This window comes from Plectropomus leopardus, chromosome 12 (assembly GCF_026936395.1).
Source record: "Plectropomus leopardus strain MGB_pleo_1.0 chromosome 12, ASM2693639v1, whole genome shotgun sequence".
Taxonomy (NCBI): Eukaryota; Metazoa; Chordata; class Actinopteri; order Perciformes; family Serranidae; genus Plectropomus; species Plectropomus leopardus.
Genome location: NC_142187.1, coordinates 29,206,986 through 29,223,614, shown reverse-complemented (window position 1 = coordinate 29,223,614; position 16,629 = coordinate 29,206,986). Strand labels below are relative to the sequence as shown.

General features: G+C 37.6%; 2 protein-coding genes across 2 annotated transcripts; one reads left to right on the top strand and one right to left on the bottom strand.

Annotated features, from left to right (window-relative positions):
- The first annotated feature begins 293 nt into the window (after positions 1-293).
- Positions 294-8,083, top strand: LOC121951044 (calcium and integrin-binding family member 3). The gene is made up of 4 exons (XM_088085538.1): positions 294-346; positions 3,054-3,165; positions 4,061-4,208; positions 5,668-8,083. The coding sequence occupies exons 1-4, from the start codon at positions 294-296 to the stop codon at positions 5,865-5,867; spliced, it is 513 nt and encodes a 170-aa protein (XP_087941664.1). The 3' UTR covers positions 5,868-8,083.
- A 138-nt stretch (positions 8,084-8,221) lies between these two features.
- On the bottom strand, positions 8,222-14,810 carry LOC121951043 (ras-related protein Rab-8A-like). Its single transcript, XM_042497225.2, has 8 exons — positions 14,617-14,810; positions 13,964-14,024; positions 12,885-12,945; positions 12,721-12,798; positions 12,512-12,601; positions 12,294-12,359; positions 11,787-11,837; positions 8,222-11,265 (listed from the first exon to the last, which is right to left on the bottom strand). The coding sequence occupies exons 1-8, from the start codon at positions 14,738-14,740 to the stop codon at positions 11,176-11,178; spliced, it is 621 nt and encodes a 206-aa protein (XP_042353159.1). The 5' UTR covers positions 14,741-14,810; the 3' UTR covers positions 8,222-11,175.
- Positions 14,811-16,629: the final 1,819 nt, after the last annotated feature.

The window sequence follows — 16,629 nt, the reverse complement described above, 5'->3', positions numbered from 1 at the left end:
TTGTTTCAAGTTACATTTAAGTCTTTTTAAAGATCTTTTGACAGGACATGGGCTCATGTAAACATTTAAGGGGAACACAAATGAAAAGCAGGGTTTTGGGCTCCTCCGCCAGAAAACACTCCTGCATTCTGGTAAACGAACAAACGGCGTATCATACTGCCGCAAAAGGTGGCTTTTGGCGTTGGTATCTTATCTTATGCCAAAATGACTGAATAAGCGGCGGTATTTGACAACTTCAGTATGAGAACGGGCTGGAATGACAGCTAGATACTGTTCGTAAGGACAAGGCCTCGATGGCCGTCTTTGCCTGGGGGCCCTCCAGAGTCCAGGATCACCACCTGCCAATGTTGGCACTGGACATAAATCGTACTTAAATCATCCAATGTGGATGTAATTCCTAGGGATGCAAGGCTGAATATTTCAAGGGAAAAAGCTATATAAAAAAAAGCCCCCTCCCCAGGCTAGGATTCACTGACAGAGCTTCCTGATGAAACTACTCAATGTGGGATTTTCTAGTTAACACAAATTAGCAAAACCTGTCTTTGTGTGTCATTATTCCACTTAATGCCTTCCTTTTTGTTCATGCTATATACAAAAGAGTGCAGTGAAGGTGGATCATGCATTAGTCATGAAGCACTAATGCTATTCTGCCTATAGTTATGCTTGCCACTTATAATTCTTGTGGTAAATGAATACATAAAGTTTGGTTTTAGTTTAGATATGAAATACCTGACCTAAAAACAAAAGTAAAAATGTACTAGTATTGCAATAAATAAACAATAATGGTGTTTTCAGCTGAAACAAAACTTGTCTCCCCTCAAAAAGTCTATTTGCCCACTACAAAACCCTGTCTCTAAAGAGTGTAACCTGAGCGGTGACCGAGGCGTTGGCCATAGAGTGGCACTAAAGGGGGTTGATACCACTTGGCATGATGCTGGACGACAGCCCTTATTCATTGTCAGAGGGGCTGCTATTCACAATGGAGAAAACGATGAAATGCTGCCATTATAATGGGGACCAAAGGGCCCTGTGGCAGCCCGACACCTGATCTCCTCTCTGGCTCTGGCTTTCTTTTGTCCCAGCATTTCATATCTGACATATCCACACACCCTAAAAAAGCACTTGATGCTGGAGCAGCGATGGACCTGAGGCTTGGCGTTTGCGCGCTCAGACATGGGGAATAAACAGACCATTTTTACGGCGCAGCAGCTAGATGCCTATCAGGTTGGTGTCGGTCCTGTTTCTCTTTCTGACTGAGACGATCTGCCTCACTCACTCTAAATGCTGCTTCTCTTATCAACACCAGCTCCCGGCACCTGTAAACAAGGTTAATGCACCTGTCAGACTTCATGTCACAACCTCCAGCTTTGCTGTTCAGGAAAGTTTGTCTTTGAATATTTTACAGTCAACAGTTTAGAGGAAATTCATGTGACAGGAGGTAAGGGTTGTTTGAGTCTTTAAGGTTTTTTTTTTGCATATATAAACAGTGGAAGTTAACTTAGGACACTTACTCCACCTAGTTATCTGACTGTAGTAAATGACTTAAGTATCATAAGTATTTTGAGGCACTTGTACTTTACGTGATCTGTTTCAATTTGATGCTATTTTAAACTTTACTACAATATACTTAAGATGGACTTTTTTAATCTTTTACAAAAATCTTTAAAACTCTAGTTATTAGAACTACTTTTCAGATTAATATTATACACAAAAATCAAATTACTATCTTGGAATATAAGATGCATTGTCATACAGAACCCAAAAAGTATGTAAAGTAGTTAACTAAATGCTTATATGTTGATGCATTAATAACAATAATGTAACAACATAAAACTGACATGGGCCATTCTGCAAAATGCATACTATTACTTTTTATATTTACATTTTCAGTTCATTTTCGTGCCAATACATCAGTGTCTTCCCCATGGAGGACAATATTTCTGTCTTAAAACGCGGTGGCACGTTCATTTTTAAGTCCATTCTCATTCCCAGCTCATCAAATATCGACTCTTGGTAGATTATTTTGGCATCAGAAATCAACTCAAAAAGGTTGGTGTGATACACTAATGGACAGCGTTTGAAATGCCGCCGGTAACAATGCAATATAGAGAGCTGTAAAGTCCCTTAAAGGTGAGGTGAATTGGTCCAACAAACCCTGGACTTTAACCTGGGAGCCCGTTGTCTGCTTCCCGTACAATTGTTGAGCCAAACCATAAAAGCTGCGTATTTGTCTTTTTAAGGAAAGGGATCTCGAGCCGATTTGACGAACAATGAATCGCCTGACATGAATACATAAAATATTTTTAAAAATGGATTGTTGAGAAACTCAAAATATTAACTGATGTATTAGTCTTTGCACACTATAAGTAGCCTAAATACTCGGGGTGGCATACAAAAACCAGCGCCCCTATCTGGACACCCCTATGAAAATATTTTGGGGGCGCCACTGCAATACCTAAGTACTTTTACTTAAGAAAAAAAATGTAAGTGTACTATTTTTACTTGTATTGACATGTTTTATACTGTGATACTACTACTTTTACTTCAGTAAATATCTAAATACTTCTTCAACTACTGCATAAAGCAAGTTATTAAGCACCAGACTGTATAAGAAAAAATACATCTTACTTCTCTGTGCAATAATTTCACTTTGATCTGATTGCTTTTGCAGGACTGCACATATTTTACAAGAAAAGAAATTCTCAGGTAAGCAAATATCAAAAAGGCACAAAAACTTATTTTATCTGAGTCATTGTTGGTGTGGCACACAGGACACCGCTGAATTATGTTTTGTTCTGCACAATACTGTAACTCTAAACTACTGAATCAGGAGGTCCGTCCCACTGTGAGGCTGGCTACCATTCACATCACATGGTTTATAAAATCATGCTTTCAGAGTTTCTACTGCACTACACACGAGAGAGAAATATAGACTTTAGATGATGGAGTTTTCATTTTTCTTAACCACCAGTTGCGCCTCTAAAATACACAACATAATATGGAAGATACCTTGTAATTTAATATTGAAAGTAAATTTTTTAAACCTTCCCTAGACTGTTCGACCGCTACCGGGATTTGGCACCGCAGCTCGTTCCCCTTGACTACACCAGCCAGCCAGATGTGAAGTTACCATATGAGCTGATTGGCAGCATGCCAGAGCTGAAGGTAGACCCGCCGGCCCACGCACACCCTGCAGACCCGCGCTCTCCCCGACTGTGTCCTCAATCCATAATTAATAGCCAACTAATCGACAGAATTCTTTGAAACGTTATATGTTACCCGACTCCTTTAAACTTGAAGAAAGCTGGTGAGTCCCTCAGGACACGCTTGTTGGAAATGGATCAATTATATGCCTCTTTACACAATGACAGCGAGGTAAACAGGTGTGTTAACACGCCGGTCACTGACTGTCCGGAGAAAGGGAGAGCTGGATTATACTTTCCCTCGGAAATTTTGGAGCTTACTTGAATTATTATGAGAAAAAATAATCAGCTCACTTGCTAAATGAAGATATACACAAGTATCTTTCTATATTTGAATATGTGTGGGTATGTATGTGTTTTTATCTGTCCTAATGCTTCATGTGCCGGTGAATGTGTCTACATATGTATGCATGTTTATGCTTGTATTCAGTACATTTTTGTACCAAGTTAACTATTAAGTGGTTCAAACTGTGATAACAAGCCCCCTTTGGTTTCACACAATGTATGATTAACTTTTATTTTATTCATTTATATTTAATTTTTATATTATTATCACTGTTATGTTTTACGTTGTTGTTCATTATTATTTTGTTGTACTTTTTTTAGCTTCTTTGGGTGAGTGCTTGAATGCTTTTGTGTGTATTTACTGAAAAAAAACATAAATTAATTATTTTTTTTTAAAGATATAAAAAAAACATATAAACCAAGTAAAAACACACAATTATGCATTAGAGTAAATATATCAAATCCAATAAGCACTAGTTCATAGTTCTGTCTGATTAACTGCTCTGAGTTTGTTTTATCTGATTAATCTAATTTGAATGTTTCTGAGTTATCCTGGTGTCCCCTCTGACCAGGACAACCCATTTCGTCAGAGGATCGCTGAGGTTTTCTCTGAAGACGGAGAGGGAAACATGACACTGGACGACTTCTTGGACATGTTTTCAGTGCTGAGTGAGATGGCTCCGCGTGACCTCAAGGCCTACTACGCCTTCAAAATTTATGGTAAAAGATCAGAGGAAGAGGTGCAACTTTAAAAAAACAACATTATTTCAAGGAGGTCCAGTCTGTATTTTGTTTTGTTGAGAAGCTTCACTCCTGTTATTTTTGTTTTCCTTAGCTACAGAACATACATATATACACCGTATGAATTTTGTATGTTATGTATGTTTTGTTTTTTTCCTGTTAGAGTGACTTATTTTGACCAATGAAAGACATTTACACTAAACAAAAAACATGCACAAATTGGTGCATAAAATTTACCAGAATGCAGGACATTAAGTGTTTGATGCTCAAAATATTTTGGCTGATAATGTGTCCCCCCCGATTTTTAAACAATACCTACGCCCTTTACATGCAACTATGCAAAAATAGCACCCTGATACAAAAACTGGCCTCACCTTCCTACAAGTGAATCATCGATTCCTTCCTTGTATTAACTTTAACTATGAAGTGAGTTGAACAACAGCAGGTGAAACATGGAAATCTTTTTAATTTTAATATAGTTGAAGCATTTGAAAAGGGGGGGCATGTTGCAGGGTCTTAGAGCTGAAAGCATGACGGACGGTGCGTGGAATGTTATAAATGATTAACCAGCCCATTATGGAGGTGAAGCGCTCGTCAAAACCCAGTTTGTGCTCAGCAGTAGAGTCCCCCCTAATTAACGCACGCTGACAGATGAGGATCTTGCATACACATGACCCTGGTCATGGGTCAAGGAAACATTCATTATTGAGGCCGACAGAAGGGAAAAACCTTGGAAAGTTACATACTGTAAAATCATAGTGTGTTATGACGAGTGAGACTGGTGAGGTTAAATGGGCTCACACACCTCAAATAACCTCTCTAATGAATGACTGGGTGTGTTGAGTGAATATGTTAAGCTTTACAAACATGTTTAACAAACTGCGGTTTCCACATTAGTAAAATGATGGTGACAAGATGACAAATTTGAATACATTGAATACTGTCACAAACTCAGCTGCCATAAAACCATAACTTTATCCCGCTGCAGAATGAGCTCATGATATATGAAGGATATTTCTACGGCTGCTAAGAATTATCTTCATTATTTAATTCAAATCTGTTACATTTTTGGGCCTGGCACTGCAGACCAAAACCCAAACTTCAATATTGTAAAATACAGAAAAAAAACAGCAAACTCTCATATTTTAAAAAGCCATAAGATGTGAGTTAGATATATTTTACTTGAAAGATTACTTTCATGGAAAAATGTCCAGAAAACTATATTTTATTCAATTATATATTTTAAAATTATGTCACAGAAAAAAAAATTCTTTTCTGTAGTAAATTTTCTAATAACTTTTTTACTAATTTCTTGGGTCATGTCTCATTGCCTTCTCCCCATGTTAAGGGTTAACTTATTACTTGAACAGTTGCTCAACTTATCTCTAAGTCATCATTTCCTTCTTTTGAAATCTCCTTTGTTTCCATTTCTTGCCAGATTTCAACAATGATGACTTTATCTGCAAGTCAGACCTGGAGAAGACCCTGAACAAGCTGACCCGTAACGAGCTGACAGAGGACGAGGTGCGGATGGTGTGTGAGAAGGTGATCGATGAGGCTGACCTGGACAACGACGGACGTCTGTCACTGGAGGACTTTCAGCACATGATTGTTCGAGCTCCGGACTTCCTCAGGTAGGCCAACAGAAACCATTGACCGTGATGACGGGTAAACACACCTACATATAAAACAAAGTTTAAACAGTATTGTTATATTTTGTTATGTACGAATGATTGTTAATCTCATGTATTTATGTGGTATGTCTTACATTTGTAAAGGCTCTGCATGCAATATTCAGAGCATTAACACTGTGGCAAACTACTAAGGTCACTAACAGCGCCCATCAAAATGACATTGTGCTAACTCTGTAAACCGAGCTTCTCTGTGGTTTGTTTTGGTGAGCCTGTCCGGACTCACATGCATTTTAGTGCATGTGTGTGTCCACCTGGCTAGCTAAATTGCTGCTGCTGTGCATTTTACTCGTACGGCTGTTACTGATGATATCGAAACGGTGCCATTGCGTAAGAGTATCACCCAGCCTCTGCTTCCCTCTAGATTAACAAAAGTTTTTTTGCCCAAAGATCGTGCTACAGGACCAAAAAAAGTCTCTTCTTTTTTTCCTCCTTTGCATTTTTACACAAAACCAAACAATGGTGGCATCAAATCGCTACAGTGAGCGATTTTATAACGTTCCTGTATCGCAAAATCAAGAGGCGTGACTGGTGTGACATTTAACACAACAGCATCTGACTGACATATAACGTACGCATTAGCAACACTTTATAAACAACAAAACTATCATTTACCTTCTCTGGCCGCTGATCACGTCCTCTGCTCGGAGGGTAAGCTCTTCGATGTCATTGTTTTCCCAATTTGTGGACATTTTTGGCTGGTTCTTCTTTACTGATTTAGCTGCTAGCTGCTTTTTAAATCTCCTGGGGTGGATCACACACACAACACATCGTCAGAGCATCACACACACACTGCACTCAGTGCCTTTCTGCTAGCTGTCGCATTTACAAAGACCTCCAATACGCGCTTTTAATGCCTCCAATGAGGCTCAAAGGTTAGAAAACTGTCCCCTCCCACCGCAGTTGTACCTTACACAAAGAACGGCGAGACGGCAAAATGGCAAGATTTTCCCGCCTTGAACATGTAGTGTAGAAGGAGCTACTGTAAGGTCTTTCAGCTCCTTGTGGCCATTGTTAAGCACTGTTTATGGAGTTAGCACTGTTGCTAGCTGCCAGTTCAGCCACCTCCATGTCGAGAACCAGACAATTCATAAGCAGCTTTAAATGACATCTGGAAAACGAGGAAATCAAACTATTCTAATTTCTATTCACAGCACCTTCCACATAAGGATATAAAGAAATGAAGCGACCATGTGCACTTCTTAATTTGCACCGAAGGATGGACTTAAAATGCTGCAGAATCTCCAGAAGGTGGAGGAATCGTGACATCATCCAAAAACCAGCGGACAAAATTTTAAAACTTTTTCACGACCCATAGTACTTATTTTTTCTTGCTCCACTTGCCCAGTGTTTTTCTAATGTATCAGATTAAAACCATCTTTCCACATACTCTCAGCTACATGACAGGAGCAGAAGAACGCAAAGAGAAAGTGAAGAAACGTACATGATGGTAAACAAAACTTTGTCACTCATTGATGCATATTAGAGCAATACTATGTCAACGGCTACAGAAAATAAATTTGCCATTTTGTTACATTATGTGAAAGGTTATCCACAGAAAATTACCATAACAATTTCATTACACACAACGAAATCCTATGACTTTTCAAAAACTTTATATTATTTTTTTTATTTATTTCATAACTTTTCTAGGCCTGGGAAATGTGACAGTGAAAGTCTGTGACTTCTCCAGGTTTTCCATGACTGTGGGAACCCTGAACTAGTTCATCTCGTGAATAACTGGATTTGTGCTTTTTTTTCGGTACAGTAAGCAAAGATAACCTAACTTTGACTTTTAGCATCCAGAGTAAATACTACAAACACAACTACAAATTGTCTTGTCTTTAACCCTTTGAAACCTGGAGCAACATCACTTTTCTTGTGCTGCTTTCGGACACCTTTCACAAGTATTTAAGCCTCTAAAAAACATGAGAAAAAGGCAATAAGCCAAGTCCATGTCCAATTTTTCTTTTACCACAGCTGCAGAAGTAACACGTCACGGTGTGACTGCAGGTCGATCATCACACGGAGCCATCAACGCATGATTTGATCAACCCATCCATCAAGACAAGGCTCATTAGTTATGACCATCAACAGCAGATTTGTGTTTTGTATCTGAAGGGGTTCAGTTACACTCGACTATTAAAGAAACACATGCGAGAATATTCCAGCGGGTGATCTCGGGCCAATAAAAGGAGAGTCATTTGTCATGAAAGCAGTCAAGCTCCATTGTGGGAGCACGGGGTCAACTGACAGCGTAATTTCCTTTGACAGCCAGCCAATAAACATAGTGAATAGGAATAAAGTTTTATAGTCTTATTTTATTAAATCAAAAGTACACATATCTACAAATTGTAGATACAATTTTATATGGGTTTAGAAAGTACAGTACAATTTAAGTAGATCTCTTTTTTTCACTGTGATATTTACAATGTTTTTCTCACTTTTTTTTTTCAAAATGTATTATTCTCCCTGTGTACTTCACAATCGATGGAATGAAAATATGGCTGTAAAAAGGGATGTACAGAATGTTATTAAAGGATATGATTTAAAAACTCAAAGAGGGAGTATCACTTCAGCTGTAAATGATGCAGTTTGAGACCCACAAAAAAAAGTCTGCTCCCTATGTGTCTGGTTATGACTTAAAGCTACAGTATCACTCGATTGAGACAACAGCTCTATCGCCACATTTCAACGATCCTCCATCACACCTGATTCCACTCGTGCTGTTGTCGCAATGTCATTTCTACAAACAGAGTCCTGTTTTTGGCTCAGTGAATGACACAAAACAAACAAAAAAAAAGCCCATACATTCGTCTGTACAGGTCTAAGAGTAGGTCTGAAAATTACATGACACACATATGCACAGGTCCAAGATTCACGATGCATAGCTCACCTTTGACAGAACTGTGTATTAGCTGTTAAGACAAATGGCCGTGGTAGTCATGAGGTCCCAAATTATTTGATATTTTTAAAAAAAGAAAAAGAAAAACAAGGTGCAGGCAAGCAAAAGCAGATCCTCCCTTGATATTGTGCATACAGGAGTTTGATTTTCAGACGAGAGTCAAATGTAGGAAGGAAACACGAGGAACAGAGACTCACATCAATGTTAAATAAGTTGGTACATGTTTGGTCTAGTTCACCGCGGCTCTTAAAATACTGATTAAGATTTGAGTTCAGGTGGTCGACTCTAAAGCGTACGGTGCTTCTGGTGCCACCTAGCTGTCGCACTAAAGCGCCACAATCAAACAACACAAGAAAAGAGTAATACTACTGGAAGAACCTTTCAACGTCGGGCAAGCCAGCGTTCGAGTCATAAGCCAAAAAAATCCATCACTTTTAAACTATAATTTGGCAGGGCAGTAGCATAGAAACAGGCTTGCCTATTATTTTTCCTTTTTATAAATATATATAGCTGTTTAAGGGCAATGTTTTTCAGTGACCTAATAACAGGACAGTGGATCGCACTAGCAGTGAAATAGCAAAGGATATCAAGTCATTTTTAAGTAAGTGCAGTACAAAAAATTTAGGAATTATGCCCCTTATATCACCAAGACTCAAAACTAAGTATTGTATTGTTGTATTGCAAAACTATCACTTGGCACAGACTACACACAAAACATGAATTACTGGTAAAGTGCAAGGAGAGCTGCATGGATAGCAGGAGGGAGAAGGGGGCTTACAGTGCGAAACTTCAAGTGATTTTAAATGCTGGTTAAAAAACCGGAGACGTCATTTAGCTAGACTGTGAATCAGAGCTGCTACAAAACCCTCAAGTCAAATCAAAGGCAACCTTTTAAAGCAATCTTTGGAGCTGAAACAATTAGTCAAAACTTTGATAGTTGATCTATTCAGCTAGTTCCAGCTTCTGAAATGTGAAGATTTGCTCCTTGTCTTTGTTTTATGTGATAGTTGACTGAATGTTTTTGGGTTTTGGACGTTGATCAGGCAAAACAAGACATTTAATGATGTCTCCTTGGGCATTTTTCTCGATTTTCTGATATTGTATAAGCCCAAAAATTCACAGATTAATCAAGAAAATAGCTATTATGATAATGGATAATAACAATAGTTGTTACATGCAACCCTGATTGAACAAAACGAGACATTTAAAGACGTCTCCTTGGGCATTTTTGCTCTTTTCTGATATTGCATAAACACAAAAATGAATAGATTAATCAGGAAAATAAGTGGCAGAGTAATTGAATAAAAAATTATTGTTAAATGCAGCCCTAATCTTATTACACTGCACTCAATTGTGGAGTATTATTTTTATCATACAGCGTGCACATTTTGATATTTTCCTAAATAGTGTACTATAGCAATGCACTTTCACACCACGATTTACAATACTTTCCTGCAGGTTACGACACCAGAGAAAGCCGAAGCAGAAACACGTCACCTCACTAATGTTCTGCTGATAATGTGACAGAAAACTTTATCTACAGAGGCAGAAATCTGAATTGTGTTTTTAGCTTTTGTGTTGCAGAAAACTGCCTTGCAGCACCTGAAAGCTATTGCAGAGCGGTTAGAAAGAGTTGGAGGCGGTGCGTAATGATCAGGGCGAGATGAAACACGCATTTTAAGAAACATCATGTGATTGTCACGGACTACATGCAAAGCAAAAAAGGCAGAACTCAAATTAAAAAAAACCTTTCAATACACTGATCCTTGAAAGCCTTATGTGTGATATGATTCCCGACTGCTGAAATGAAAATGAAAGCAACTCTGTTTCTAGAGCTCAAGCCTATCAGTCTCTGGTTGACATTTATCACTTAAAAAGGGGAAAGAGCACTAATAAAAATAGATCTAAATATCACATTTGCATTTGCAATCCCAAAACCTTGACATTAATTTAACGATTTCTCACCCTCGGTTGTGCTACCGGCTGTGTGAAATGTGAGCGCGTTGTACAAAGAGACTAACGTCAGAAGTAAGAGCCTGTCTTTTGTGTGATGAGAAATAACTGGACAATGCTCCTGGTTGAGTCCTCCACCAGTCAAGCACCCTGACCCATGAAGACAACAGATCTCTTTAAAACGGAAGAGATGCAGCACTGGAAGCTTTCAGAAGAAGAAGAAGGAGAAGAAGAGAGGAAGGGAAGTCCTCAGCTTACTGGGAATAGAATGGTTTGTGTGGACTGGGAGGACAGGTCATGGATGGGGAGAGAGAAGGAAGGGGGAAGGAAGTGCTAAGAGCAAGCACAGTCCATTTATGTCCAGCCAGCTGGCAGCCGGTATCGAAGGCCTCGGTCCTCAGAGTAGGCTACAGCGGAAGAAGCTGGTCTTTTTCTGAGGCTCGGAGATCTTGACTCCGTGGCTGCTCCCCTGCGGCGTGTTACCCTCCTGCAGAATGACAAACATATCACTAGGTGGGTTTCCATTACAGATTTGCGCAAAAATAAAGTAATAATTTTGAAATGTCGATAGAACATAATTTATCTTCTATCTATCTTCTGCTCTCGTGATAACATCCCAAGAAGTTTATTTCTTTAACAGTCACAGTCATTATTTCTAATCAAAGGCAACGTAGGCGTGTTATGTGAGCGATAATGGAAAGGCAAGGCTTCTCTCTATAGGGCCATTTAAAATAAACTGCCTCCTTATTTATGTTAAAAATTGAATGAGAAAACGGATGTTTTTGCTCTGTCATCTCAGTGTCAGCTGCAGAGTCACCTTAGATTAGACTCTATAATGAACCTGCGAGATTTTAAAAACAGGATGGACTTTTTGAACACTGAATGTGCATGTCCTGTCACTGAACGCTGCTATTTGCCTGTTTGTCTTAAGTTTGTTGCTCGTGTATGAATAAAATCTAACATTGCAAAAAAAAAGAAAAAAAAGTTGTATTATACAAAACTTCTTACCAATTTTGTGTCCATTTTTGATTTGATGTCTCTGGCGAGCGTCAAAAATGCCTGTGAATCAAAACAAATACACACAGTCACATCGATGACATGTCATTCCTCCAAAAGAAGCAACGCAAGGAGATGAGACACAGAAATGGACCAACAGTACTGAGGTACTTCTCCTCCCTGCTAAACACAGGATGATAACATTTTTACGAGCTAAAATCATTTTTTCCACTGGCTACAGGCATTTTTCTAGCAGTTCATTCCTTTATTGCATATTTTTTGGGCCATTACTTTTCTCCTCAGGTAGGCGAGGGTTTTAGAGTACTATACGATGCGCTCTGTCGCATTGCTTTGGGAGCAGTTCAGATCAGACACTTCAGAAGCAATAAAATCATTTCAACATCAATAACAGAATTTCTAATCAATATTTTGTGTCAACTGATTGATTTCTTTAGTAAGCAGACATGAAATTGGCAGAATCCCTTTATTCCTTACATAACTTAAGGAAGAACTACTTACATTTTCCACGTTGATGTTGGCCTTTGCGCTGGTCTCCATGAACTTTATTCCATACTCTAACGCAAGCTTAGAGGAAATCCAGAAAATTACATAACCGTACATTTCACCAAAACCGTTTTGTTTTTTCTTTTTCATTTTATGAAAATGTAACAGCGAACCAGACTTATTTACTGTCAAACACAACCTAATGACAATATATTACTTAAGTTCAAACTCACCTTCTCCCCCCTGTCTTTGGACACCTGCCGCTTGTCGTTGATGTCACACTTGTTGCCAAGAACCATCTTCTCAACATCAGAAGATGCATGCTGTATCAAGAGAAGAGACGCTGAACAAAAAAACAACACTATACATAGTGTCATTTGGATGTTTGAAGAACTAGCAAGCACATAAAAAAGATCTACTGTCTACTAAAATCAGCAAATACCTCCTCTATGTTCCTTATCCAGTTTTTGATATTGTCAAACGACTTCTCGTTGGTGATGTCGTAGACAAGCATGATGCCCTGCAAAGAACAGACACGCTGAGATCAAAAGCTGTGGCTTCCTTGGAAAGTGGATTCATGCCTGACAACACATGAAGATAACCCACCATTGCTCCTCTGTAGTAGGCTGTTGTGATCGTTCGGAAGCGCTCCTGACCAGCCGTGTCCCTGAAAAACAGAATAATTGTGACATTTCAAATATCAGAAAGTTTAAAAATATTTATCTAACACCTTTAGGATAAATATTTGGATAAATTGTGTGGGAAAGTTTCCATCAATATCTCACTGCAGTCACACATGCCAGCAACATAATACCTTGTTATATATATTAACTTTCATGTCAACCTTTTCAATTGTCATTTTCAGGAAAGGCTGAGAATAAATAATATTCTCGATATTCTTCAATATGAATTAGAATACAGCGGACAATATATATTTTTAACAACCTACTTCCATCATTACAATCAACATATACATTACCTTTATTCAAATATTTGCAGTGAATTTCAACTTGTAAATAAAAACTTGACAATTTGTACATCTACCAATTTTGTTTTATTACTTCATCTTGGAACTTTTATCCGTTTTGAAATCTTTAATTTTATTTGGTTTTTTTTATGTATGATTATTTCTAGTTAACTGGAGAGCTATCTTCATAAGCCATGTTTGGCTTCTAACCTCTCCTGATCAATATTTAAACTTTTCCTTACTGTATTTTTTATACATATGCAAATAAATAAACTAAATGTAATTTTAAATAAATAAATAAGAGCACACTGTCCTTTCAGAAAGTTGGTTTATCTTACAAAGACTTTTTCTGATGTTTGTATAGCAGGAAGGTATGAGACTTTTGTATTAAAGGTCAATTTAGAGGTTGTAATTATATTGATGAATTGTTAAAGGCCTAAATCCTATTATGTTGCCACTGAAAACATAAATTACGGATAAACCCTGCAATAAATGCTGCTAATATTACCATTAAGGCCATTTACAATCCATTTTATAGCAATGTAATAAATATTAAGGCTGCAATTAACATTTTAAGAGTGTAAATCACCTGTAAGCATCCTGCATCTTTATTGAACCTGAAGGTATCTCGAGTTAAGTGTGTACCATCCCTACTTTATTAGCCAAATAAAGACAAAACACGTCCGACATGAGAGGAATTACACTGCGACAAACTTACCATATCTGTAACTTTATCTTCTTGCCGTCAAGCTCTATTGTCCTAATCTTGAAATCAATGCCTGGAGGGATAAAGAAGGATCATGCATGTCAATTATAACGTTAGCTTTCTAGCTTAATGTACCTCTGTCAAACACTGGACGACACTGCTGTGAAACAAGAAAAAAAAAACACACTTTTTAACTTTAAATAAACGACTGCTTAGCTTCTTGTCGTGGCATACGGCAGTAAAACGTGCATAAAGGAACCATTGCGCCTTTTATCAAGCCTGAATTAACTAGCTACGACGTGTTATAACAGGGTTTCCGGTGTCTTACCAGAATGTAGACGGCACCTAATGGCTAACGCTAGAGCTACATGGCTAACCGCAAACGTTAGCTGACGGGAACCACCCGGCACACACTCATAATACATCACAAATGTTTCTACATATAAAAAAAAACACACAAACGCAACAGCATATATTCCTGTCACCTCTTATAAACTCAGTCCATGTATGATATCTTACAGAATGACAAGACATCTTGTTAATGTGAAAGAGAAACTACTTCCAGCCCTATTAGCATAGCTAGCATTCCAGCAAGTAGACGTAGCCTCAGGGACAGCCCGTTGTAAACAGACAGAATAACACAGTATACTTGAGTAACAACGTACCTATGGTTGAGATAAACGTTGAGTTGAAGGCGTCTTCTGAAAACCTGAAGAGCACACAGGTCTTCCCGACACCAGAGTCGCCGATTAACAGTAATTTAAACAAATAGTCGTATGTTTTCGCCATACTTGATATTATTGCGGAAATCCCGCCCGGCGAAGCAGCGATGTGACGGTGCGGAAATGACGCCCCCTGCTGGACCGGAATTCACCGGCTGTTTATTTTTGAACGCGACCAGCGGGCGTTACCGGGTTAAAAAAACAAAAAAAGAAGGGTATTATAAATATAATTTAAGTATACGGGAGTTATTCTAAGTATATTTGTACTTTTGAAAGATATGCTGTATAATAAAAGTATACTAACAGTTAATTCTACATACTTCTAGTTTTTGGTGTACTTATAAAACGTGTACTTTATTTTAAATGTATTGTAAATTGTATGACAGTGCACCTTATTTTTTTTAATACTTTTTTTTTAAATTACTGTCATCAGGAATACTCAGGAATTTATTTATTTTTCGTCCATGTGCCACTTTGGCTGGTGGATTACAAAATTTACAAGTCACTCAATAGATTACTTTGTAAATAAGTGATTATTCACACATTTGAAGCAAATCTTACAGCCACCTGCATATTTTTACCAGCATTTGGCTGGAGATAATTTCCAACCCTGACTGTCACCATATCATGTCATGTATTTTACTCATGACATATCTCATGTACTGATGACATTGGGGGGGTTTACATAGAAAAATTACATGATTAGGTGTGTCACTCAGCGGTACATCAGAATACCAAACAAACACGCAATTTATGTATGTATATATACTTATATATATAGATAGATAGGTAGATAGATAGATATTTGCATCAGATATTTTCCAGCATTCATTATTTCTCATTTCACACAGTTCTAACTCTTACACATCCTCTACGAAAAAAGGAAGTTAGTTGGACCACAAGTTACCAGCTATGTCAGCCTTGTGCAATCTGTATTTACTCTGGTATATGTTAATATAAGACTAATTATCTTCTATCTGTATATTATAGTATTCATAGCACAGTATTCACTATTCCTGCTCTGAAATGTGTCAGGGGTGGTAAAGGGCCACAGGCTAAAACAAACAGACCTCCTCTCAACTTCAGGAGAAAAATAAACAAAAACAACTTCAGGAGAGAAGTACAAAAAAGAGCTAAACTAACATTGTAAAAAAAAAATACAGCAAAAGATAAATAACATGAAAGACGTACTGAGCTGAAAATGTAACCAGTCAGTGAACATTAATCCAAAAAAAACATGAAATAAACAGAACTTAATGCTTTTACTTTTTCTTAGGTAAAACTTTAAATGCAGGACTTTAATGTGTGGTATTTTTAGAATGAGTTGTTGCTGTCATCTTTTCTACTGTTTGACAAAAAGAAATCTTTATTCAAGACCAATTTAAGTTTTTTCTTGGAGTTTTCACCCACATTTCATGGTCTTCCTCAGCAGATGGAGTTTTGTCACTTGCCATTGAGATATTTAGGTTATTTAGTTACTGTGGTTTTATACTTATCATTTCTTGATTCCCTAACATATGTGGTGCTTTTGCATAAAACAGAAACCAAAACAAAAAAGTTTCTGTAGGTTGTCATTATAATTTTTTATTTAGCACATTCTCACCAATAATCCACAGAAAGTCTGAGCTAAAGGCCAATATGACCCCGTGATGGAGAAAGTATCCAGATCCTTGACTTCAGTAGAAGTACCAATACCAAAGTACAATATTTTCCTCTGAAGAGTAGAGGAGTAGATGTAGGACATGGCATAGATTATAATATTCAAGCAAAGTAAAAGTATCTCAAGTTTCTATTCAACCCTGGCTTGATTTCTACATAGAAATGAGGCAACGAGCAACTTAACAAGAAAATGACATAAAAATAAAAACAAATAAAAAGTTAGTTAAACGAGTAAAAAAAACAAAAAAGAAAAAATATAAAAACAAAATAAATAGAAAATGAACCTGGAAAGGTGCT